This window comes from Silurus aristotelis (assembly GCF_946808225.1).
Source record: "Silurus aristotelis genome assembly, chromosome: 2".
Taxonomy (NCBI): domain Eukaryota; kingdom Metazoa; phylum Chordata; class Actinopteri; order Siluriformes; family Siluridae; genus Silurus; species Silurus aristotelis.
In genome coordinates, this window is record NC_139575.1 from 12,329,348 (window position 1) to 12,355,429 (window position 26,082).

The following is a 26,082-nucleotide window of genomic DNA, read 5'->3' on the forward strand; positions in this document are numbered from 1 at the left end:
CTGAAGCTTGTATTTTACTGAAAAGATAAAGCAGAAAACCGAATGCTTATCTGTTGTCCAGCTCTGTGTATGTTGGAGCAGGTTGTTCTGACCCTGTCACAGCATAGAAACCTTTTTTTTTTCCTTATGAATGTTATGAAATTGTTTCAGGGAACAATTGATGTCATCCCAAATGTGAAATTTGCGCCCATTTGTTTTTGTGTGTTTAAAGTAAGACGCCACAACACAGACTTTATAAAGCTGTAAAAAGTTTACATTCTGTTCAATAGGTAAACAGTACATTTTAAAAGAAACCCCCCCCCCCCTTTCTGCTAGAATTTTCAAAGGTGTGACCGCTCGTGTGACTGAGTCTTTTCGCTTTTGAATGCGTCTCGTTTATTTCTTCAGCGTGCACACAAAGTTAGGAAGGTTTTCAAATTTGCAATATGCAATAGATGAAGTACATTGACTGGATTTCCAGAACAATTCTTTTCAGGACGGTCATAACTTATTTAAATCATTGCATCTTGAGCACAACAACCATAAGTGGCCATTAGGCTTATTCGAGATTACAGCAGGATCTTGCATTACCACACTGTGCTGTTGCTTCGCCTCATTAGCTATTGTTTGGTTTTTTTGTTGTTTTTTTTTTATCAACTGAACCCGACTTCAATGGATCACAGCTCTCAGGTTTGCTCCTGAGCTTATACTGTATGGGGCTTATGTTCTTCCTCTTTTTGTGTAGTTTTCCTCCTACAAGAAAACATGCAATGCATCTAATCAGTAGCAGTGCTTTAAAATTCAATGGAATCATTGTGTAATTACGTGTTCTGCCGATGGCTGCAACATAACATGCTACTATTTGCTGCTGGAGATGATTTATCTCAAGTTATCAGTTTTCTCAGCCATGACTGCCCTATGTTCTTTTATTACGCTAATTTTTATTGTTGTACATAATATTAATTGCCACTGTTCTTAAAGTCCATTTGAGACCTTTGAAATGCCTATCCCACCTAGTGAATTATGATTTATTTATTTTTTCCTGCGATTAGAGGATGACTTAAAAAGAAAAACAAGATAGAAACTGGGTGCACACAAGCAATGTTCAGTAACACAAGTGTCACGAGGGAATCCTTTTTTGCATGACTTGATCCCTTCCTGCTAAACACAACTGCAGTGTAGAAAAAGTGGTACTCGTTTGGTGGAATTAAACAAATCCCCCCCCCCCCCCCTCTAGTTGAAACTAATGCTTGTGCTGGAGGCGCAGGTTTACTACTACCACATAGTGTGCGAGCTCGGAGGATGTCCATTTTTAACTACTGTACATTAGTTGATGGAATGCGTTTGAGGTTGATGTGCCTATTTACTTTCACAAGCAAAAATAGGGTTACAGCGCAGCAAAGATTGAACAAAACGCTGCAAAGATCTCTGTGGAGATATTCAGCTGATAATCTATTCAAAAATATTAAATGTCATTGATGTCAAATTTGATTGTGAGGTCTGTAATTTGCTCAGGGTTTAATTAGCCAGTAAAGGCATTGAGGTTTATTTATTTTATTTTTCATAGATTTCTGAAGGATTTTTGTTCATGTATTGCAGTAAGCTTGTGTATATTTGCTGATTATTTTTCTTGTTTTTAAGGAAAGTTGGAAAATCCTCTTTTGATGATTATCCATTATGTTTTACAAATTGACTGAGCTTATATCTATATGAGAATTAGACAGTTTGGCTTGTGTGTGCTCTTCTGTTTAAGTTTTTTTATTTTATTTATTTATTTATTTATTTATTTATTTTTTACTGTGTCTTACACACACCTTTTCTATCCTCTGCAGTGCATCCTCGCACAGGGGGAACAGCAGGCCTATACACTTTGAGCCTCCAATGCTGGACTTTCATGAACAGTAAGTAACAAACTCTGAGGTCCATTTATTTTTTTTGTCTTATACAGTCACTTTACCCACACAAATGTTTAGTGGCCCTGGGAAAACCACACATGGTGAAATTCTGACATTATCTGTTCTGTGAAGATTTGAAGACTACAGCTTTTGTATTTGTGTAAGTTCTAGCTCTCCCCCAAAAGGGAGAAGTGAAAGAATTGGCTCCACAGAAGGACACACATACATCGAATGTGTTAAAGCAAATGGTATTTGGTGTGTTGAAATACTTTCATTTACATCAAATCAATTATTTAAATATAACTAATAAATACAGGCAGGAAAATGTACCTTTTATTCATAGCCTATAAACCAACAGGATTTTCTGTTTAAAAGACAATTACCGTGTCATCTTGATATGATCCCATCCTAACCATATTTGTATAATCCGGAGCTGAAAGGATTTTGCAAGCAGACACCACACCCCACCTCATACCTCCAAATATATTTGTCAATATTATATGTTGTATATATTGTTTGTTTTCATGGATTCAAGGTTGTTTAACGGACATCATATAATCGCTTTGATCAGAGAGTTCCTTTATTATCAGTCTCTTTAGTCTCATCTCCTGAGGTAAACCTCAAACATTGAACAAACATTAGCCTCGTCTTGGCACTTAGCGCAAAGGATCACCACTCTTACATCAGTGCAAAAATAATCACTGATTAATATGATGAATTATTTATTTAATATAATATGAAATCAGTTTTTGGCAGCCAGATTTCCCTTTTCTAATTGTATTCATGCTTCGATTTATCCCCAGGTGAGAGCTTTTAGTTAGATTGACATTTCTCTACCGAACAAGCTCACTGCATGAAGAAAGCACATTTCCCAATCAAATAAGTCATTTGTGGAGCTTGCTCTTCTTTTATATAACATGACCAGTGCAGTCAGATGACCTGCAGGATTAAAGATAAATGGAACATTTTTTTTTTTTTAGGTTTTGTTGGTTTTTTTATGTCTGATGTGGAAATGTTACAAACTTAAATCTTTTTGTCAAAACCTGTTATTCCACATTAGTCATGTTTGAAAGAATTCAGTCTTTTAACAGGATTTCTCAGGTTGCCATACATTCCTTCTTTGTTATTCTTCTATGTCTTCTTTTATCCTTACTCTTCTTGAGCAAAACCATTTTCAGTCCTCACATACTGGTTCTGCGATTCAGCCGAGCCGGGGGGCTGTTTCTCTAGTTTATGTTCAATTCCAAATTGTAAAAGATGATGTAAATTTAAGCCATTTTCACTCTTTTATTTCAAGCATTCAGGCTGGCATTACCTTTTGTTCTTATTTGAAGTGATTTTTTTTGTTTAAAGATATGCCATAAATATTTAGAATCAATTTCAGAGTTAAAAAAAAGTGTATGGTCTCATTTTTGTTTAAATGTTAAACAGGTCATCAGGAAATGTCATTTCACTCGCTGTTATGTCGGGTCAAACGAGTGCTGTAGCTTGAAGTTATTTGCTGTTACACCATGCTAAATTAGACCGCTAAATTAGATCTCAAGCATACATGGCATGCAGCAATAAGATCATTGAAAACGGTTAACCTTTTAAGTTTTAATTGTCCCTGCACAATGCACATCCTCAGGTCTTGTGTAAATAAATGATATAAAAAAAGCTCATTAGCAAAAGTAATGTTCTCCGTAGCCATACTGACTCTTATCTGTGCTTGTTTCTAAGACATGGCAGCAGTGTGTTGAGCAATCCTAGCTGATTCAAATAAAGCCCTCCTTAAATTACCCAGACCCATCATAAACACTGCTGCTATTTGTGCTTTTTTTTTTTTTTTCTTCCCCCCCTGAGACACTTTTAATTTATTCGTGTTCCCATTTTTAATTCGGTAAAATGGTGTGCTTCAGTTATTGTCCAAGCACTGTCCTGATGTATATCACTACATTGTTGGAACATAGAACAGTCAGATGTGAATATAGATTGTGATTTAGATTAGATTTGTTGTTGTTGTTTTTTGTACAGCAAGAGAAAATCATGATTTCTCTTTTAGGGGCTATCACATGTATCTTGTTTATTTCCTCCTCAGGCCGGTCGGGATGCCAAAAATGGAAAAAGTTTACTTACACAATCCAAGTTCAGAAGAAATAAGTTTAATATCAATATCAGCAACAACAGCACATTTCCATGCATCATTTTTTCAAAGTAGGGTAAGTACAAGCTTATGGTTTATGATTTTTTAAAAAGGTCTCGCCCATGTACAACAAAGCTCTGATTTGTACATGTTTTGTTGAGCAAACGGGTTTGACGTTGGCTTCCTTTTAGAAACTTGAAAAAAAGGACGCAAGCAACCATATGCTTCCTCTTTGGCTCACCCGCCAGGGGCTTTGTCTGTCTAGAGAAAATACCATGTCCTGTTGTGTGGATAGCAGCATGACACACACACACAAACACACACAGGAAGAGTTGTTTTTCGACTTCCCTAGAATGTTAGCATCAACTATTTTTGTCATTTGATATGTAAATGATTTGGTTATGACACATCAGTGAGCACATTAAAGACTAAGGGTCATATTTAAGTGTCCCGTGTATCGCTCCCTCTTCAGCCGGTAATAAATAAAACACATCCCACCTGTTCCTGACACTTGCATAATTAAATCATTCTGCCCCTCTGAACCTCATGTAGCTCATGTTAAACGTGGCTAGAGGTCATCCCATATAAATACAGCTATCTCATCAAGCACCATTTTGAACTGCATTGTGATCACAGTTCTTAATTTCAGTTTGTATTTGTAGTTTATTATAAGTATCCCCATAGAATCGAATTCTGAACTGTAGTGGGATGCAGGGCAGGGGTAACCAATACCAAATCTCCAGCCTAGGGCAAATATGGGTTGCAAACTAAAGCATAGTGTCGTACTTCATAAACCAGTTTAATGCTGCATCTGTGCTTCTTTATAGTCTGAATATCAGACCATCACAATTGGGGAGCACTGAGCACAACCTAGCTCTAACTTGACCTAGCTTAATTATAAGTAAAAGCTAAACAGAATTTATATTTATAACTTTTGTAAAAAAGGATTACTGAACTGGCCTCAAGTTGGCTAGAATATATGTCGCATTCTAACATTCAAAAGCCCCTGAACACATCTGAAATGAGCAAGAATGCTTAGAAAACATTTATTATAAGAACCTTTATCTAGAAATAGGAATTCAGTATGTATTTAGTGAAGTTTTCCTTTATTATGCAGTAGTAAATAGTCTTACTGGAAGAATTTAGTACAATATGACTAATACTGTGTATAATAATGGGGTTTTATTTGTGCTAGATTCAGAAATTCTGCATTATAAAGCTTAAATAAAATCAACGTTACATGTTTGTTTGATTGATTGATTGATTGATTGATTGATTGATTTCAGATAATTCCACCAGGAGGGAATACCTCATTCGATGTGGTTTTCCTAGCTCGAGTAGTAGGGAATGTAGAAAATACATTATTTATTAACACATCTCACCATGGAGTGTTCACATACCAGGTAGGGTTTAAAGCCTTTCCTTTTGGTAAGGGAGTAGATGTCATAAACTGGCATGGTGCAAATTCGATTAGACTGTAAAGTGTGCTGTTTTATTCCAGGTATTTGGTGTGGGCATCCCTAACCCATACAGACTCCGGCCTTTTGTAGGTGCTAGAGTTCCTGTGAATAGCAGCTTCTCCCCACTTATAAACATTTTTAATCCACACAGTGAGCCACTACAGGTAATCCAGTTACAGCCATCCAAATACAGTCTTATATCTGGCCTTTTTAAATTGAATATACCTGATGCCCAAGTGCCTCTCTGAACTGTTTGTGCTGGGACCTTTGTCCATAAGACTTTGCTTTCTCTTTTAGGTTGTGGAAATGTACTCAAGTGGGGGAGACTTACATCTAGAGCTGCCCACTGGCCAACAAGGTGGCACCAAGAAGTTATGGGTGAGCGTCTGTTCTTCACAATATTAACTATTCTTAATTATGATAAGCCAATTGTTTACTATCAGTTACTTTTATTTGTAGGAAATTGGTCCATTTGAGACCAAGGGTGTGATGAGAGCCAGCTTCTCTTCACGAGATGCTGACAACCACACAGCCTTCATCAGGATCAAAACCAATGCTTCCAATGAGGACGAGTTCATCATCCTTCCTGTAGAGGTGGAGGTCACGACAGGTCAGGCTGCCCGAGTTAAATCTATTTGTTTTATATTTCCAAGTACAGTGTGAAACCCTGACTGAGTGTATATTATTTATTTTTCCCAGCACCTGGTATATACTCTTCAACAGAGATGCTAGACTTTGGTACAATTCGTTCGCAAGGTAATGATAACATTGCTTGCTTAATCGTACAACAGTGCTATTTAACACATGGCTCAAACAGACGTACACTCATTTATTTATTTAATCTCTGTCCTGTACAGATCGACCAAAACTGTTGAATTTGCATCTTCTAAATTCTGGAGCAAAAGATGTATCAATTATGGTAGGGCTTTTCAGTGTCTTAGTATTTCTTAGTAAGGCACAGCATTTTGGTGCATTATCATATAAACTTTATAAACATCATTTGTATTTTAGAGTGTTCGGCCAGCACCTGCTAACGAAGCAGTTGCAGTCGAGTTCAAACAGGTTACGCTAAAAGCAGGAGAGAGCCGGTATACCAAAGTCGCAAGTATAAGCTTTGATGGTGAGTATAGTTTTTAATGCTGGTTTTCAGTATTCTTCTGCATGTGCCTCAGTTACATTTGTGTGAGTTGGTGTACTGATCAAGTAAAACTTTAAAGAAATATTACACCTGATATCGTTTTTTTTTTAAGATCTTAGTATAGCGGGGAACAAATATGGGACAAGCTGATTTCATGGTCTAGATTTCCTGGTATTTTGTTTTATTATTATTATTTGATCAGCCAATGGTTTAACAACATTTTAAATAAATAAACTGTGTGTTTAAACATAATGCAATGTGGTGTAGGGCACCTCACTAGTGTGAGCCATAAGCTACACATTCTAAATCTTAAAGCTTGCGGTTTTACACACATTTAGGTGTTCTCTGGGTGACAGTAGAATGGGTTTACTTGAAGTCCTATAACTCTTATGCTAGCAAAAAAGATGCAATGTTCTTTTCTCTAAACATGTTGAACCACGAGGTGACAAATTTTTTGTAAGAATTGCACATTAATTTTTAGTCAAGGATTTATTTATATATATTTTTTTAAAGACCAGGTTGTGTACATTATACAAATGTATTAATTTAATTTAGTATCTGTGAATTAACTAAAGTTATTTTAATACGTTTCTTTTTTTTTTTTATATTACTTTTCCCCCCAGCTGCTACTTTATAGGATTGGCGAACTTCAGCTTGCGCTTGCTGATGGACTAGCTTAATTATCATTCATTCATTTCAATCTGCAGCATTTTGTGCCATAGAGACAATGTTTATGATCAGGAGCTTAGACTTTGGCACTTGATAGTGAAATATCACTTTAAATACAGTAAGTTGGTGTGTTTGTGCGCGTTATGCAGACTGTAAGCGCAGGATTGGGATATTTTTTTTGCAGTAATGTCGTCTTAAAGCTGCCTAAATAGCTGACCACCAGGAGGTTATATGCATGCAACGTGTGGAACATTGCGCAATATACTGCAACATTAGAATGTACTTTGAGACATAATGTTTTAACTTTTTTATTTTTATTTCTTGCTATTTCAGCTTCAAAAGCAAGAAGACCAGACCAGTTTTCTGGTAAAATAACAGTAAAGGCGAAAGAGAAAAGCTACTCAAAACTTGAAATTCCTTACCAAGCTGAAGTTTTAGAGGGGTTAGCTATTTAATTATTTGTTCATTATCATAACAAGCATATCTGTTGTCTTTGTTAAAAAAATTATAATAATTTTGTACTTTTCCATTACAGGTACTTGGGCTTTGACCACACAGCCACGCTGTTCCACATCCGAGACAGTCCTGTAGATCCAGTGGACCGGCCCATCTACCTCACCAACACCTTCAACTTCGCCATACGCATACACAACGTTTCCCTTCCTGACGATGTCAGGATGTTCAACGTGAGTCATGCGGCTCATACTAATGATGTTTTGAAACATGCACATTGACAAACAATTAGTTACGACATTGTGGTTCCAAGTTGGCAGATTTGTTTAGTTGCCATGCTATGAAAATGATTTTCAGGTTTATTGTCATCAGTATAGTTTTGTTTCTGCGGCCTGTAAATTATGGTGAAATATAAATATCACCAGGAATCCAGTAACATAAATCCCCAAAATTGTTTGGTATCGGAATTATTCTCCATGGAGCTTTTTTTTTTTTTTTTTTGTAAAGCATTATATTGTACAAGTTACTTTTGCACTGTCACTTTAAGTATGAAGTACAAACACTTTTTGTGCCCTGTGTGTTTCAGGTTCATAATTTCAGCACACCAGTCCTTATCCCTCCCAATGAATCTCGCTACATCTTCTCCCTACTCTTCCGGCCTGTGCGGCCTTCCATCCACATCGACAGCAACATCCTCCTTATCACAAACGCATCCAAGTTTCACCTCCCTGTCAGGGCCTATACCGGCTTTCTAGAGGTACAAGACATGATACTGTATTGGGACAATACAATAAGGGGGTGTTTTTTAAAATTGAGGAATTTTATAAATATAATATTTATTTATTTAAAGATACATTGTCCTGTATGGGTATGTTTTATTTATAGTCAACCCATTTCTATATGAGGAATCCATTAAAAGAGACAAAATAATAGCAAAGAAGGTATATATGGATTTGGATATAATGTGTCTACAAATTCTTGTATTTAGCAAGTAAATTTTTTCTGTTAGTTTCTGTTAATACATTTGTTGTGAAGTACAATGTGCAAATGATTGTTTCTGATTTTTGTGGTGACACTTGAGATTAAGCATCACTTCTGTTCTTTCCGAAGCCTGTCGTCGTATCGCCCAGTTCTAAAGAACACGTATTGGACTATGGCATTCTCAGTGCTACAGACACGAGCAGTCTGGTCTTTGTGGTTATCAACAACAACCCCATAGAGGTAAGGGCCATGTGAGCTGAAACCAAGTCATATCCGTCAGCCGACAGGCACCAAGTTTATCAGGAACTTGTTAGGTGTTCCTGTTCTTGTTAGATGAGATGGAGGCATCACTGATTTCTTGGGCGTTTTGTTCTGTTCAAGGGTGTAACTGTGCTGCATGTTTGCTAATTGATGTGATCTGCACTCCACAGTTGGAAATTAAGTCATGGCTGGTGACTGGAGATAGCCTGTCTATGGAGCTGCTGACTACAGAGAAAGGGAACAGGAGTGTTGCACTGGGTCGAGTCGAGGAGCTTCAAAACGCTTCAGTGGCCCATTACAAAACCGTAAGAATGTCAAATCTATACTAGAGCAGACATGTAGGCACAAACTCAATTTGAACTAATTTTAATTTTACCTTTAAATAATTATATGTATTGTTTTTTGCTGATCATATATAGTGTAGTCATTTCTGTATAATAAATTTGGACTAGTCTAGCAGAATTGGTTTAATATTTGAAGCAGGTAAATGTCTGTGCTGACTGTGTTTTGCATGCCTCCCTAAAGAAATGAAAGTTTAAGAAAAAATGTCTTTACTTTTCTTTTTTTTTTACTTTGCATACTTTAATGTAAAGGAGGAGCTAGGAAAATCATATGTAAAGCACAGCCTTTTCCAATGGGCGTTTTGTATTTTGTTTGACAGGTCATATTAGCTTCTGGCTATTATGCAGCATTTAAAGTAACCATGATGGCTAAAGCCCTGGAGGGTGTGTACGATGGAGCTGTACACATTACCACAGATTATGAGGTGTGTGTTTCATGGACCAGATAGCGCTAGCCTAACTCTATTTGTTCAGTTGTTTTGTTTAGAACTTATTTCTGTTGTCCCTTTTTCAGATATTGACCATCCCAGTAAAGGCTCTTATAGCCGTAGGAACATTAAGCTGCTCCCCCAAACACATTATGATGCCTCCTTCCTTTCCGGTAAGTGCAGCATGTCTCCAGAAAACATAACATGAAAAACAAATGTCTTAAATTTGAATACATTCCTGTATTCTAGGCTGACTTGGACTATTCCCAGTTTGATGTAGATGGTTGAATGTGATTGTGCATCATGTCTCGCACCGTGAAGTCAGTTGCAAAAAAAAAAGGGGTGTTAAACTTGAGCATTTGTAGATAATCCAGAGAATTTCATTTCTAGATACTCTAAATCGTCTCTCTATATTCTACTTATATTGTATTGTTTGTTTAGTGGATCATTTTGCATTTTTTCTAAAAATATGAATGCAACATGCCCTTGCAACATGCTAAACAGTCTTTCTTGAGGCAGATTGTCCTTGCTTATTGTCTTAGTGCAGTATTATACTCATTATATAAGGCAATAGTATTTCTAATATTAAATTGCTGTAAAATTGCTTGCTGTTATTAAAATCAGCACTGGATTCAAGGTTATTTGCCTTTAGCACCATGTAGTTGATTTTTTCCATTAACAGCATGTCCTATAGTGTCTTATTCTTTTTTGCAACAACAGTTTGTCAGTTATGGTGAATGTCTGACAAACAAAAAAGTTCCTGTTATCAAATACAATATAACATCCAAGTCGTTCCTTCTGGAGATTCTTTTTCATTTTGCTTTTCTTTTTTTCTTTTTTTTTTTTTTTGTCAAAATGTATTTATCCGTTTATGTGGTTTCCTTAAAGGAGAATTAATTTTGCATGGGACAGCCTTTTTAAAATGCTGTAGCATTTGTTTCTCAGTGGAGCATTTCTTTACTGTACAGCTTTGTTGCCCAAAAGCTATCGACTGATAAATGATGCTTATATAACTAAATAATGATTATTACCTTGCAACATGCTGAACAGCAATTCCTGAGGCAGATCATCATGGCTTACTGTCTCAATGCAGTTTAATATCAGATTCAGATTTTGTTTGTTTTTTTAGTTTCTTTTTGCCCAAATTCTTTACACATCTTCATTAAGCTGCACTTTGCAATATGTTTATTTGTGTTCAAAATGGACAAAAATATTTAAAACGGATAAATCTAGTAGCATTTGCATTTATAACCGCTACCTTGAAGCTTGAATCACTTTCCTTTTCAGCCATTATCTCTTTATCAGATTAGTTTGGGAGATGTGGCCTCACAATTGTACATTCATCTTGCATATCTTGATATCCAGCTGAATGAGCTGAGGTTTGAAATCATCCAATTGCCATTGACATGTTTCGCAAAAAAAGTGCTAAACAGGAAATGATTAGCTTCTTTAATGACTTTTTATTATATAAAAAATGTTAAAGAAACTTCAGACATGTATTGGCCATGCTTCTGTTTTGGATTTGATGAAAATGTGTGTGTATATGTGCAAATATATTCTTTTTGGTCGAATATTGTTTATAATTACTGTGGAAGTTTAGTGTGTGTAAATTTGATTCATTTATCTCCAGGGAAAAGTGGTTCATCAAGGGCTCAGCATACAAAGTTCATTTTCACAAAAGGTGAAGCTTCAGCAAATCCTCTCTCTCACCGAGGACATGCGGTTTTACTACAAACGACTCCGCAGTAACAGAGTGGAGTTGGAACCCAAGCGCAAAACAAAGGTGTCTGTCCAGTTTTACTATTCAAATACGACATCCCTGTTTCTGAGGGACAACTGTAAAATATTTCGAATGATTGTTTCTTATATTTCCTTTTTTTTCTTTTCCAGATAGCAAATATTTATTTTGATGCGGGTTCACAATGCGGTGATCAATGTTATGTAGGATTACCTTTCGTCCTAAAATGTAAGTAGTTTTTTTTTTTCTGTGTTTCTCACCCTCTGTTTTTCAAGGTTTAGGTTAAGGTTATATTTTAAGATTTATGGTTATATTTGCAGCTGAAGTAAGACCACATGTTCCTGCTATGCTGGAGGACATTTGGGACAGCGATGTGGATTTGCATCAAAGGCTGCTGAAAAGATGGAAAGACCTGAAGGAACAGTTAGGCAATGAGTGAGTCCCAGCATGACACTATTGCATTTAAACACATTGGATCCAGATCACATTTCATAATCAGTATACAAGGACTTTTTTTGTATTAACAAGGATGATATTTTTTGGGTGTAGGGTCGATGTTTTCTTTGAAGTAAATACAGATCTACAAAAGAAGGTGCAGGCTAAGATATCAGCTCAGCTCACATGGCCTTCACTGATCAACTCCTCACAGCAAGTTCTGTTCCCTCTCACCAACATCAATAGTTCTTCTGTGAGTTTTCACACACTTGTTTTCATTTTTGTCAAACCTCAAGCCAAAGTGCTGACAAATTACAAAACTGATTATGTACACTAGTTGAATATTTTATTCAATCATTAATGTCACAAATGCGTTTAATAGCATTGATGTTTTTGAATAAAGATTATATTTTCCCCCCAAAACTTGAATTGCATAGTTAGCATAGTTGTAACACACCACATCCTGTTTTTTTTTTTTTTTTTTTTTTTTTTTATTGCTTCTGTACTTGAATAGATGTAAGGAACAGATTGAGTTTTCATCTAAGACTTAAAAAGGTCCATGCTATACTTTTGTAGATATTTTCCTATTCTGAAAATATTTGTCAGAAATTGAAACTGCTAAAGCAACTACCAACAACAATATGCACGTGTGCAAGCCCAAAATAGCAGTTGTTAAATATCTTAACAAATAATTGGTTAAAAAAAAAAAAAGCACAAATTAAACAAAAGCAATCCTAAAACGATATTCCACCATTCACTTATAATTTTTTATTTCTTTTTTTTTTTTGATGCAATTAACTGTTTGGGTCGGTGATGTGTTTATTATATTATTATATGAATGATTAAAATGTTTGATGTTCAATCCCACTTCCATGAAAAATAGGTGTTACGCTGTGCAAAATATAAATACAAATTATGCAATGATTTGCAAATCCCAAACTTATATTTTAATCACAGCAGACCATAAAAAACAAATCAAATGTTTAAACTGAGAAAATCTACTATTTTAAGGAAAAAATAGGGTAATTGTGAAATTGATGGCCACAACAGGTCTCAAAACAAAACAAAACAATCCTGTATTCTTTGTTTTGTTTTGTTTTTTGCTTCATGATGTTTTCATCATGTGAAAGGTTTTTACATGATGTTAATGAAAGTTAATGAAAGGTCTGGACTTCAGGCAGGCCATATCAGCAACCAGACTCTTCTACTACAAAGTTATGTAGGTTCAGCATTGTCTTGATTATTATTATTATTTTTTTGGCCTTGCATATTTCAGCAATTCAATTTGTATAGCACTTTAAACTAAGACCTGGGGCCAAAGCAGCTTTACAGAAATTAATAGATCAAATGTCACAAGGTTGTATGAGGAAAAAACCTTGAAAGCAACCAAACTCCAAAGGAAACCCATTCTCATTGAATGTGTTAATAATTACACCAAGGTATTTTACTACTGCACATGATGAGACAGAAAGACCGTACTAAGTTATACTATGTTGTCCTTGTAAAAGTACTTCTCTTATCAAATCAGTAAAAGAAAGATAACAGGCACCTGTTGTCTTTTTCACATTCCTCAATAATATTAAGTAGATCTCGCTCATCTGTCTTTGCTGTGTATTGTCAATGTAGCAATGGTAGCTAATAAAATTTTTCTGAATAATTCACCCAGAGGTAGCAGATGTAAAGAAAAAAGAAACATCCTTGCGGAACACCAAACTTTACCTCAGTATGTGTAGAGGATATTTACATCTACAAACCGAGAACCTTCAGTCAAAAAGGTCCTGAGGCAGTTGAGGGCAATAACTAGCATTCCAACAACATTTTGTAGTCTGTTAAGGACAATATTATGATAACAAGCAAAGAGACACAGCCCTTATTAGAGGCCAGTAGATAATCATTGACCACTTTAATCAATGTGTGTCTATCTTATGATGATGCTTAAACCCTGGCTGATACAAATTTATGTTTGTCATTCCTATGTAGGTAGGGCCCAGAAATCATGGGCATTCAATACTAATATTTGATCATATTTTCACATGTACTGTAAATGATTAGGTTAATTTATTTTATATTGATAAACCTTATTCTAAAAATACTCCCCAATTTTCCAACAATGTTTTTTACAGATTGTTTAATTTCTGCCCATCTTTACTTCTGAGAGACTCTGCCTCTCTTAAGATTTTATACCCCTTTTATACCCAATCATGTTACTGTCCTGTTGCCAATTAACCTAATTAGTTGCAAAATGTTCCTCCAAGTGTTTCTTTTTTAATAACATTTCTTTTTATAGTCTTTTGTTGCCCAGTCCCCACTTTTTTTTTAGACCTATTGTGGCTATTACATTCACAATGATATTTCCGTTTCCTTAAAATAGGCATGATACATTCTAATAAAATAATAAATGGAGCAAAGTGAGATGTACACTATTTGTTTAATTTTTACTCATTTGCCGAACAATGAATTGTTGCCAAAAGCACAAAAATGTTAACCTTTTGCCATTTTAGGTTTGGCCTATTTATTTTGGGGGGTTTTTTGCCTAGAAGTATGCAATAATGATTGTTTAAAAAATAATAACACTGTGTTGAATTGGGATTATATATGCTTTTTTCACATAAAACAAAGGAGCAGTTAATATTTGATTTTCGTCAGACATCAAACATTTGTTAGCATTGTAGCTTAACCCATTTTAATCATTTACTTTATGTGGAACATTAAGTTTTTTTTGTTGTATATTTAATAGGTGGAGGAGATTATTCTGCAGAACCCATCTGATGTTCCAGTGTATGTACAGGTTCTTCCTGTTGCCCTCTACCCAAACCCCTCCGTGTTTACAGAAATAGTCAAAACCAGGTGATTATTTCAACCACATTCTGCCATTTTTACTTATAGAAAGTAGGAACTACACTTTTCTTTTTTCAAGATTTGTTCAGAGGAGTTACTTGTACCTGTCATGCTGGGGAACATAGTGCTTCACGTAAATGTAAGTTTTGGTTAGTTGTGCTAAAAAAAAATTATCTGCTTTGCCAGTCAAATTACACCTTATAACTTCCTTTTTAGAACTGGAGAGGGTGTACACTGGAAGAATGGAAGTTAAAAAATGTAGTTTTGTAAGATGAAATTGTAGTTAAAAAAAAAAAGTTATATGCAAAAACCTGACACACCTGGTTAGTCAAGCACTTTGTATAAAAAAAAAATAAAATGTGATATGTAGTGTTGATGGATTTAGCTGCAGTTACTGTAAACTACTTTGATTGACTGAAAGCTATGGCCTGATCTCAAGAATCTGTGGCATGTCTGTAGATGTGGGTTCATCAGAAAATCTAATCCAGATTCTGCTCCAGATACAAAAATATTTCAGAGAACCGAACACAATACACACCGAACACATACTGTAGTACAGCCAAAGCCTTATCAACCTTCATTTATTTCTTATTTGGTTATCCGGACAGTTTTTGGTACTGGACCACTACAAATTACAGTTTAACAATATATTTTAAAATACACTATATGAACAAAAGTATTGGGACACCTGGCTTTTTCAGCCATATGTGGTTCTTCCCATTTATATAGGATGTCTTTGGATGTGGTAGCATATCATTTTCCCTTCACTTGAACAAGCAGACCCAATCATGTTCCAGCATGACACTGCCCCTGTGTACAAAGTGAGATCCAGGAAGACATAATTAACATGGGTTGGAGTGGAAGCTCTTGAGTGGCCTGCTATAAAGTTCTGACCTCAACCCTATTGAACACCTTTGGGATAAATTGGAAAGCGGACTGCGCCCCAGGCTTCCTAACTCTCCACCGGTACCTGACTTTACTAACACTCTCTTGTGGATGAATAAGCACAAATCTCAACAACAAGAAATAAAAATCTAGTGGAACATCTTCCCAGAAGAGTGGAGGTTATTATTAAAGCAAATGGGAACTAAATGTGGAATGATTTCTTAAATCGCATAAGAAGACTCGTATGGCCATAAGACCATGGTCAGGTGTCTACAAAGCCTATTTTGTCCATAAATTCTATTATTTCAAATAGTTTTAATTATTTTGCCATTGATGAAGAGCATTATTTTTGCTGGTAACTTTAAATATCATTATATTACCCAGCTTACATGGAAATAAAGAGAAATAATCGAGGAATGAACCAAAGCTCATTTGCACTAGTTCTGCTTTTGTTTATATTTGAATAGATTAAAAGTATCCTGCATGTGTGTATGGTGTTTTAGCTAAGACCGTGATTTGGTTCCTTGTTTATTTAACTCTTCTTTCCTTCACAGATTCCCAAACGAAAAGATGTCCAACTTTAATACAAGTACACTGGAATTTCAGGTTCAGCAGAATCAAGTAAGTGTCCATAGAGGTTCCATAGAACTCTAGATTAATGCTTTTGTGTACACACCAGCTTCATTTGAACTGCATTGCAATGTTAATAGTCATTTATTTAAGCTTTTGTAGTATTTGTAAATATTTATAATTTGTTAACAGTTTTGATTAAATTTGCCAAGCTCACTGCTATAGAACTGCATCTGACAGGTACTCACATATGTGTTGTGTGTCAGTCCTCAGTAGTGAATTCTACTGGATTTGCGGAGGGCTTTACACGAAACTTTGTCTTCAACGTGCTGATTATGCCGGGCGAGACCAAATCACTCACTGTCAAGTTCTCACCCGTTGGCAATCACAGTGTCTCCTCTTTGTTAGTAATCAGGTGAGGTCTGATTATTCGTGTCATACACACACTTGTCGTTTAGATCTAGGGATTTGAAATAATTGTTAAGTATAGAAGCAGTCTCATTTCCTAAATGACTGACTGACTGTTTTGCATTTAATTTTGCTATTAGATTTTAAAGTTTATAAACATCTATGCTGCATCCGCAAAGCCAACACCATTGTGGACGACCCCACACACCCCTCACACACACACACACACACTTCACTCTCCTACCATCAGGAAAGAGGTTCCGACGCATTCGGGCCTCACATCCAGATTGTGCAATAGTTTTTTTTTTTTTTTTTCTCCCCCTCAAGCAATCAGGTTTCTCAACACACAGAACTGAACTGTACAAAACACACACACACTCCCTCAACTCACACACTTATTACTCCTCTCAATCCATTCCACCACCCATTATATATATATTTCATCATATTATACTGTTTACATGCTGTTTTGCACCTCTCTACTGCTGCTACTGCTATTTTGGCACAACATTGTGTTTATGTTTACAAGCACACTCTTGTTTATAGTCCTCTTTTGCACATTACTGTATAATTACAGTATTATGTATTATACAGTCGGTTTACTGGTCGGAGCTATTATGTGTTTTGTGTATCTGTCCCACACTGTCTTGTGGTGTCTGTCTGCACTGTTTGCACTCGGTTGCACACAATCCACTTTATGGGGCGAGGACACTTACTCTTTTCCTTGCTCTGTGTTCTGTTATGTAGCTTTATGTTGTGTGATGGAGCACCAGGGTTCTGGATGAAGGTTGTCTCATTTTACTGTGTACTGAGTCCGCTATATATGGTAAAAATGACAATAAAAGCTTTTTGACTTGATCTAATATAAAATGGCAGTAAAGGGTAAATGTCACAAACTTAAAAATCTAGCACAAAATACTTTTGTGCTCAACACCTGGAGTTTTTCAGCCCCCATATTACAGAATTGTCCAACTTGGATGAAAAGTGTCACCTGGGTGAAGAGTGTAAATTTAGTCAAATAAGAATTAGAGGTAAATGCCTGAATTTAAATATGAATGAAAGTAAATTAGTCTCCATTCATTTGTGGTGTAAACACACTGTGTAGTGTTTTTTTCTTTGTGTTTTTCCTTGTGTTTTTTCTTTGTGTTAAAAAAAAAAAAAAAAAAAAAAAAAGTATTTTGTTTACTCCAGTCATGGTCAACCCTTTTTTTTTTCCCCCCACAAATAGACATTGTGCTGGGTAACATTACATTGTAGTTCATTACATTTTACAAACAATTGCTTCTTTACGAAAATTAAACGAAAGTAATTTTTGGTGCCAAAACTAGGTCAGTTTGGTAAACGTCTACACGTTACATGTTTTTGATATAAGATATTTCATGATTTGTGATTTTTGTATAGAAACAACTTGACTGTGGTGGACCTGATTATGGTGCATGGTCAGGGGACCAGAGAAAGTGTAAAGCTTGCTGGGAAACATCCAGGACCAGGCAGCTCACTAAGATTTAAGATGACTGAGGCACTCCTTAAAGACTGCTCAGAAAGTGAGTGTGTTTATGGCTTGATTGAAAAATTTGTGAACATTTTAAGAAACTCCACTTGGCTCCCTCTGCGGTCTTGTCATTTGAATATCCAATTACTACCTACTTCCTTTTTTAATACATGTTTTCGAAACAACAGTTATTCTCAAATGTTAAGATCTGTACATGTAACTGCAGTTATTATGTAAGCTATAGTCTTTCTTCATTATATACGTTTAGAGTACACGTGATTGCGGTTTTGTAACATCATGTGAGTGTGTACTGCAATACACTTACCTTTCACAATGTTTTGCTGACTTTGGTTTTTCTGTTTTCACTGTGCTTTTTTTTTTTTTTTTTTTTTTTAACCCCAGAATAATTTAATTATAATTAGTTTACATTATGAAAGATTTGTTTTATAATTGTATTTAATTATCCCATGCTTTGAATAATAAGGTTCAAAAATAAGGTTGATGTAGTTTTACCTGAGCACATTTTTATCTTTGTTCTAAACCTTATTGTATTTTTTTTCCCCCTCTTTAACAAAAAAGACAAACCTAAGGAGCCAAATTTCACCCTGCGAAAGACATTCAGGCTGGAAAACACAGGGCTCCTGCCTATTCACATCCGTTCCATCGAAATCAGTGGCACTGCTTGTGAGGGATATGGATTTAAAGTTCTCAACTGTCAAGAATTTGCACTTAAACCAAACACATCGAAAGACCTCATTATTCTGTGAGTGCCTCAATCTCCATTTTTACTTCACAGGCATGTTGTAGTTTGAAATCATAAAGTAATATCCTGCAAATACAGAGTCTGGTTGATTGTGTCAGGACTTAGTAATGAGGATTTCATTTTGCCAGTTAAAACAAAGTGTCTTATAAAAATGTGGTTAGAAATCATAAACAAAATAACTTCTGCAGCAGAAAGTAGGTCAGTGTAGCCAACCTCAGGTTGGTTGGTAAACATCACCTGTTAACTGTGTGCTCTGGTGCATAAGGCACTATTAAAACATTTGAACCAGCATGTTTGTGCTGTTTCCTCCAGGCCCCTGCGGAGGTATGAATCGCCATTTTGTTGTCTTTACTTGGACACTTTTTCTTGTAAATACTTTGGAGAATGTCAGGCATAAATGTGAATCATTAGGTGCTTTGAAAGACATCTCTTTTAAGGTTAATAATAAAATTAACTATGAACAAATGATCTGCATTCAGGTTTTATCTTCTGGCTTAGGGCTTTAGTATAAATAATTAAAGTAACATGCACTGTGTGTGTGTGTGTGTGTGTGTGTGTGTGTGTGTGTGTGTGTGTGTGTGTGTGTGTGTGTGTGTGTGTGTGTGTGTGTGTGTGTGTGTGTGTGTGTGTGTGTGTGTGTGTGTGTGTGTGTGTGTTGGGTGGGTGGGTGGGGTACAGGTTTACACCAGATTTTACTTCATCACGAGTCATCCGAGAGCTGAAGTTGGTGTCGGCGGGTGGCTCAGAGTTCACGTTCGTACTGAACGCCTCATTGCCCTACCACATGCTGGCTGCATGTGTGGAGACCATTCCTCCACCCAACTGGGAGCTGGAGCTCTACATCATTGTATCCCTGTTTATGAGGTCAGCACACTTTATTTTAATAATTCTTATTATGAAAGACAAACACAACAGGGCTAAGCAGAGCATTTTCATTTTTTAAACAGAGGGAAATTATCTTAAACGATCAGCTTTCTAACTCCATTTAAAATTTAGTCAATTGTGTCCAGCTAGCGTTGGCACTAAGAGCGCGAAGGCTATTAGTTGTTTAAAAAATGTGAAGATTAGGTTTATGTGTGTGTGCTTAATTTTTCAAAAAAGGATCTCCCAGGCAAATTTGAGGAAATATTTACAACAAATCTGAAACAAATCTTACCATCATGCACAATTTTGGGTTTACAGTTTTTATTCTCAAGTATTTCTGCAGTTACATAATAAATAATCTAGTCTATCTGAGATATGTTTGGCTCTTCTTTTCTTGTTTTATACTTAGAATAACTGACTTCTTTACTCATCTTCATGTGCAGTTTTAAGCACATAATTCTTACAGTCAGTACCTGAACAATCTGCATTTCTCCAATTTCTATAGCTCTATGTTCCTACTGGTTATCGCCACAGCGTATCTGGAGGCACAGGGAATATGGGAGCCTTTCAAGCGATGCCTATCTTTGGAATCCAACTCTCCCATGGAGACTGGAAAACCATTTGATCTCAGGGAAATTGTACGGATACAAAGTGATCCAAAGTAAGTTGATGAAATTTCTAGTGGGTGCCCTTATCCATACTTTACTGCCAAAGAAAAACAACAAAATAAAACGTTTGATGTTTCTCTAGCTTAAACGATTTTGGCGACTCACACCAGAACTCGAACAGAGGAGTGTATGGTTCAGGTGGGAGCGTTCGCGCCGGTGGGCGCCAGGGCAGCCTACACTCTAGCTCCAATGGCAGCGCCGTTTTAGGGGACAGCAAATCCAGAGGCAGCTCAGGTCGCTCATCTATGCAAGCTTCCTCCCCTTCTTCCTCTCAGCTCAACAAAGATGGCAGCTCAGGACTTAACCAGCTGACTTATCGTAAATCACGAAATTCTAAACAACAACATCATCAGCAGCAGCAGCACCCAAATCCACAGCTGCCAACAACAAACCACTTGGAGGAACTTCAGAACCTGAGCACAACTCTGCCTTCTCAGTCCCTTAGAGGCCAAAGCACAGAAGAGCAGGACTACAAAAGACTTCTGGTGGCCATGGACAAAGACTTGCAGCGGCCTGAGTCTCCTGCTGTTAATACGTTCATGGAACAGAACATACAGCAGTCTGCACAAAGCAAAGGTAGCACACTGTGAGAATTGATGCTCTAAATTCGAATAATTCTCTGAAAATGGCAGAGACATTTTGATCATAACTGTTTTTACTGTAATTTAAGGGAAAATGAAGAGTAAAACGAAGACTCAAAAAAAGAAAGAGGAAAAAGAGAGAAAAGCAAAAGGAAAGACCCAAGAAGATTTAAAAGAGACCCTTGGAGATATTGATGATAGCTCCTCAACTACCACCGAGACCTCCAACCCTGACACAGAAACTATTATTAAAGAGGTATTTAAATACAGCAGGCTTTCTCACTTGGATATCTATTTGCCATTTCGGGACAAGGTGTTATGGTTGTAGTTAGCAGAGTTTTTAATGCCTTTTATTTGGTGACTTGTATTACACAGGAACCAGTGAAGAAGAAGGTCAGAACAGTTACAGTGGAAAAAGAGCGAGAAGAAGTACCTCCCTCATCCACTAAACCCAAAAACAAGAAACAGTTAACCACAAAGAAAGAGAATCAAGTGGAAAAGACCAGGTTAATTGAAACATTATTTGAAAAGCACATCTGTATATCTTATTACTTCTTTCACATCCACGTTCTGTTTAGCAATTCTTGTAAACATTTTGACTGACCTTTTTTCTGCTTATATTCATGTGTCCAAATTATTATTATTTTTTTTAGTTCTTTGGAACTTCCCTATGTCACTCCACTAGAAAACAAACAGCGCAAGACATTCCCCAAAACGGTCAATAATACAGGAACACAGAGTTCCCCCAAACCGAGACCATTACAGAAACCGAGACGTGAGCATAAACTACTGGTTTAAACAAAGTGCTCTTTGTTTCCTCTAGAAGCCTCTTGCAAATAAACTATAAACTCTTTTTATTAGTGTCTTGTGGAAAGCTGGAGGAAGGACGTCCATCTCCATTGGCCAAGTTAAATGGTTTTCTGCATGACTTCAGCAGTGGCTCAGAGGGGGAGAAGGAGTCCCCTCCACCAGAATGGGACGTTCCACTTAAAGCTAGCGTCCGTAAGTCTGTTAAAGATGTACCTTAAATATATAAAGAAACTGTCTTGTGTGTTCTCACAGAATATATAGCACGATCATTCTCAGTTGTAGTTAGTGCAGTAAACACGCAAATTCTTGTCTTTTATTTGTATCAGAAGCAGACAGTCTTCAGCAGATCTCGCTGCAGACCATGAACGCAGACCATTTTCTGAAGCGACCCTTATCTGCTATTACCAGAACTTGTTCCCCTCCACCTATCTCTCCTACCCTGATTCCCCGCAACAGCTACAGCAGTGTGCTTAACACCAGCAGGTACCTCTTTCCTCTTTTTCTATCCCTGGTCCTGCAGACACAACCACTGAGATATTAACTTTTCCATTAAGTGGTGCTAGTGAAAAAATGGTAAAGGTGGAAATTTCCTAATTTCCTGCAACTGTTCTAGTTGAACATCTGAAGTGTTTTAGACTTTCTCAAAAGAAAGTATTAGCTTCAATACATGCTTTACCGTTTACTCAAAGTCGTCTCAAAAAGAAAACAATTCTTCAGACCTCCCATTTTTGTTAAAAATATATATGTATTAATTAATTAATTAATTAATTAACCTGGTTTATTTTTAGTGAGGTAACCTCAAAGAAGGCCCCTGGTAACAAACTGGTCAAGTCCACATCTTTACCTGGACAAAATGGAAATCCCACCTTTGCAGCGGTGGCTGCTGGATATGACAAAAGCCCTGGTGAGTAAAAATAATTAACTTAATCAATTTAAAACAATGTACCCATGTATTTGCTTTGTTTAGTACAGGCATTTTTTATTTGTCTGTGGGTACATTCATAGGTGGCAGTGGCTCTGTAAAGGCTGAAGGTCTTGAAAAGATGGGCCTAGCTCACATGACATCAGTGGAGAGTGACAGCTCTGACAGGCAAGTTAACCATCATTCTCATACACTGGGCATGATATCTAAAATCCTGACATTTTTTATTTACAATATGTAATTTAATTTGTGAACAGTTCTGGTTTATGGAGTCCTACTGACAACATGAGCAACCCTGGTTATAGTTCCACCAATTCTTTCTCAACTTTTGGAGCGCACAACCCATTCAACCTGGCTACAGGTATATAGACACAGTGCAACATAAAAACACTAGCCAGCATGCATATTTATTGCAAAACAAAAAAACTTTTTTTTCCCCCCCCAGTGTTTGGAATAGCAGGACCCAAGAATTCAGAGCAACAGTCAAGCTGGCCTGAATACTCCCATGTGACCCCCTCCATCTGGGACACTGATCACTCAAACCCCTGGCCTACCAGCAACGGCTCCCCTACCACTCCAACAACTGTAAGAATGTTTACCTGCCATTAAAAAGAGAAGATTTAACTGATTTTTGTTTTGAAACAGAAATGAGTAAAAAAATTTTTTTTTTTTTTTCTTTCTTTTCATTTTATAATTTTTTTTTTTTGTTTGAATACTGTATTAGTAAGGCAGGGGAATATGGCAATCTAACATAATTGTTGTGTTGCAAAGTAATGAAGAATTGAAATAATACTAAACAAACATAACTGTTCTTGTTTTGATTCATCTAGTTAGTTACTTTTCAATTCGAAGGGTCATTAGGGCGATTTTAGACAGTGGAATGTAATTGTAGATTTTATAAAAAACCTTTATAATAGTTGTGCGACTGCAATCAGCTTATCAGTTTAGTGAAAATATATTTGCTTTCAAATGTGCACAATTCAGTAAAACAAAATTGTTCATTTATCGTCAGTCTGCTGACTTTTAATTGCCTCCTAGTCCCTGTATTCACATTCCATTTGCTTTATCATTAGGAAGATTTGTTCTAAATTTTGCTTCTTGCTATTTTTTATAATTAAAAAAAAAAAAGTTTATCCTTAATTTTTTGTTTTATCTTTTGAATGCCCACTAAGTACATGAAGCAGCATTATTTATTAAGAATAAACTGGGGGACAAAAAATTTCTGCCAAAGGTTTGTATACAGCTAAAAAGACATCTGTCCTATAATGCTGTGTAGCATAATTCCCTTCTCATAAGTTCCCTTTGCCTGGTGTCTAGATAATATCCGACTTGTTAACCTTTTGTTATCTGTGTCTATAGACCATGCTGGGAAAGTCTCGGAACCCCTGGTCCCCAAGTTTGTCCTTCAGCAACTCCATCTGGTCTGCGGGTCCTGACTCCACCCTACACTCCTCACCAATCTCTGATTTAGTCAGCCACACTGCTCCACCCACTCCTGCCCCGACCGATCTCGGCCAAACCTACAACCCCTGGAACGGATGGCCACCATCGCTGAGCCGCTGGAACTCCGATCCCTGGCCCAACAACCCTGACAAGAGCAACAATAACTAACAAGAGGAAGGAACACCGGTCCCCTGCAGCAACAAAACGAATGTCGTTATGGTTTCAGTTATTAGGGTGTCTTTTAGTTTTTTCTTGTTACAAAAGGTCCTAGGTATGCTGATATAATTTTAACTTTAAATTCTTTGGATACATTTTGATTGAATTGGTTTGTCCAAGTTTCTATTTATACCCTTCTAAAGCTCTAAACATGGAGCTAAAGAAAGTAGATTGCCCATTTTTATTATTTTAAAACGTCCAGATTTTGAGTAATACTGTTTGGTTTTTTTTTCTTTTGAACTAAAGTATATGGCCCAGTATTACTGTATGGTCTTAAGTGCAGTATTACCTAGAACTAGAAATGGAGCACTTTGTGTTAAATCCCTTCTCTTCAGAAGAAATGGGCAATGATTTAAGAATTTTCATTCATTTTAGCACCTATTTGGCCAACCCTGTTGATTTCTAGTAACTCGTGTCACAGTTAAAGAAGCTACAGGATTGTGTTCCCAGGACCGCGGAAGTCTTTGTCCGGTGTTTTATGGTCAATGCCAGTTTATGACAGCATTGCGAATTTGAGGTTTAACTTATTATTTTTATTGAATTCTGGTTAAAAGGATGGTTTATTTGCAAAAATTGGATTTTAATTTAACGTCTGAAGGAGTTGAAACACCAGAAAGGGGGTTGTTTTCTACATAGTTCATTTGTCACACCATGACTGAGACATCCGTTACATTGGTTGAAATAAACATATCAGGCAGCAATATTTACTGTGTGGTGGTTCTTTTTTTTTTCTGCATATACACTACTAAAATATATACAAAAAGAATCTAATTTGTGTGTATGTATGTAATATATATATATATATACACACACACACACACACACACACACACAGTGGGTACGGAAAGTATTCAGACCCCCTTAAATTTTTCACTCTTTGTTATATTGCAGCCATTTGCTAAAATCATTTAAGTTCATTCTTCTTCCTCATGAATGTACACACAGCTTCCCATATTGAAAGAAAAACACAGAATTGTTGACATTGTTACAGATTTATTAAAAAAGAAAAACTGAAATATCACATGGTCCTAAGTATTCAGACCCTTTGCTGTGACACTCATATATTTAACTCAGGTGCTTTCCATTTCTTCTGATCATCCTTGAGATGGTTCTACACCTTCATTTGAGTCCAGCTGTGTTTGATTATACTGATTGGACTTGATTAGGAAAGCCACACACCTGTCTATATAAGACCTTCCAGATCACAATGCATGCCAGAGCAAATGAGAATCATGAGGTCAAAGGAACTGCCTGAAGAGCTCAGAGACAGAATTGTGGCAAGGCACAGATCTGGCCAAGGTTACAAAAAGATTTCCGCTGCACTTAAGGTTCCTAAGAGCACAGTGGCCTCCATAATCCTCAAATGGAAGATGTTTGGGACGACCAGAACCCTTCCTAGAGCTGGCCGTCCGGCCAAACTGAGCTATCGGGGGAGAAGAGCCTTGGTGAGAGAGGTAAAGAAGAACCCAAAGATCACTGTGGCTGAGCTCCAGAGATGCAGTCAGGAGATGGAAGAAAGTTGTAGAAAGTCAACCATCACTGCAGCCCTCCACCAGTCGGGGCTTTATGGCAGAGTGGCCCGACGGAAGCCTTCCTCAGTGTAAGACACATGAAAGCCCACATGGAGTTTGCTAAAAAAACACCTGAAAGACTCCAAGATGGTGAGAACTAAGATTCTCTGGTCTGATGAGACCAAAATAGAACTTTTGGCCTTAATCCTAA

At 36.7% G+C, this 26,082-nt stretch overlaps 1 protein-coding gene across 2 annotated transcripts in view; it reads left to right on the top strand.

The window, feature by feature from the left end:
* The window catches only part of tmem131 (transmembrane protein 131), a 44,241-nt gene extending 19,178 nt beyond the window's left edge, over nucleotides 1-25,063 (top strand). For both annotated transcript variants that reach the window (XM_083561112.1, XM_083561113.1), the window contains 38 exons: nucleotides 1,812-1,880; nucleotides 3,952-4,072; nucleotides 5,283-5,399; nucleotides 5,498-5,620; nucleotides 5,754-5,834; nucleotides 5,916-6,066; nucleotides 6,156-6,212; nucleotides 6,314-6,375; nucleotides 6,468-6,576; nucleotides 7,597-7,705; nucleotides 7,799-7,949; nucleotides 8,303-8,473; nucleotides 8,827-8,937; nucleotides 9,129-9,263; nucleotides 9,620-9,724; nucleotides 9,814-9,900; nucleotides 11,358-11,510; nucleotides 11,618-11,693; nucleotides 11,786-11,900; nucleotides 12,015-12,153; nucleotides 14,638-14,747; nucleotides 16,178-16,244; nucleotides 16,460-16,608; nucleotides 18,003-18,145; nucleotides 18,673-18,856; nucleotides 19,535-19,720; nucleotides 20,226-20,381; nucleotides 20,471-20,964; nucleotides 21,059-21,225; nucleotides 21,345-21,475; nucleotides 21,623-21,744; nucleotides 21,831-21,971; nucleotides 22,106-22,262; nucleotides 22,568-22,683; nucleotides 22,785-22,869; nucleotides 22,959-23,062; nucleotides 23,147-23,286; nucleotides 24,061-25,063. In XM_083561112.1, the coding sequence (XP_083417238.1) occupies nucleotides 1,812-1,880; nucleotides 3,952-4,072; nucleotides 5,283-5,399; nucleotides 5,498-5,620; nucleotides 5,754-5,834; nucleotides 5,916-6,066; nucleotides 6,156-6,212; nucleotides 6,314-6,375; nucleotides 6,468-6,576; nucleotides 7,597-7,705; nucleotides 7,799-7,949; nucleotides 8,303-8,473; nucleotides 8,827-8,937; nucleotides 9,129-9,263; nucleotides 9,620-9,724; nucleotides 9,814-9,900; nucleotides 11,358-11,510; nucleotides 11,618-11,693; nucleotides 11,786-11,900; nucleotides 12,015-12,153; nucleotides 14,638-14,747; nucleotides 16,178-16,244; nucleotides 16,460-16,608; nucleotides 18,003-18,145; nucleotides 18,673-18,856; nucleotides 19,535-19,720; nucleotides 20,226-20,381; nucleotides 20,471-20,964; nucleotides 21,059-21,225; nucleotides 21,345-21,475; nucleotides 21,623-21,744; nucleotides 21,831-21,971; nucleotides 22,106-22,262; nucleotides 22,568-22,683; nucleotides 22,785-22,869; nucleotides 22,959-23,062; nucleotides 23,147-23,286; nucleotides 24,061-24,312 (5,146 nt within the window). In that variant the 3' untranslated portion in view covers nucleotides 24,313-25,063. The remainder of the gene's footprint in view (nucleotides 1-1,811; nucleotides 1,881-3,951; nucleotides 4,073-5,282; nucleotides 5,400-5,497; nucleotides 5,621-5,753; nucleotides 5,835-5,915; nucleotides 6,067-6,155; nucleotides 6,213-6,313; nucleotides 6,376-6,467; nucleotides 6,577-7,596; nucleotides 7,706-7,798; nucleotides 7,950-8,302; nucleotides 8,474-8,826; nucleotides 8,938-9,128; nucleotides 9,264-9,619; nucleotides 9,725-9,813; nucleotides 9,901-11,357; nucleotides 11,511-11,617; nucleotides 11,694-11,785; nucleotides 11,901-12,014; nucleotides 12,154-14,637; nucleotides 14,748-16,177; nucleotides 16,245-16,459; nucleotides 16,609-18,002; nucleotides 18,146-18,672; nucleotides 18,857-19,534; nucleotides 19,721-20,225; nucleotides 20,382-20,470; nucleotides 20,965-21,058; nucleotides 21,226-21,344; nucleotides 21,476-21,622; nucleotides 21,745-21,830; nucleotides 21,972-22,105; nucleotides 22,263-22,567; nucleotides 22,684-22,784; nucleotides 22,870-22,958; nucleotides 23,063-23,146; nucleotides 23,287-24,060) is intronic.
* The last annotated feature ends 1,019 nt before the right edge of the window (nucleotides 25,064-26,082 follow it).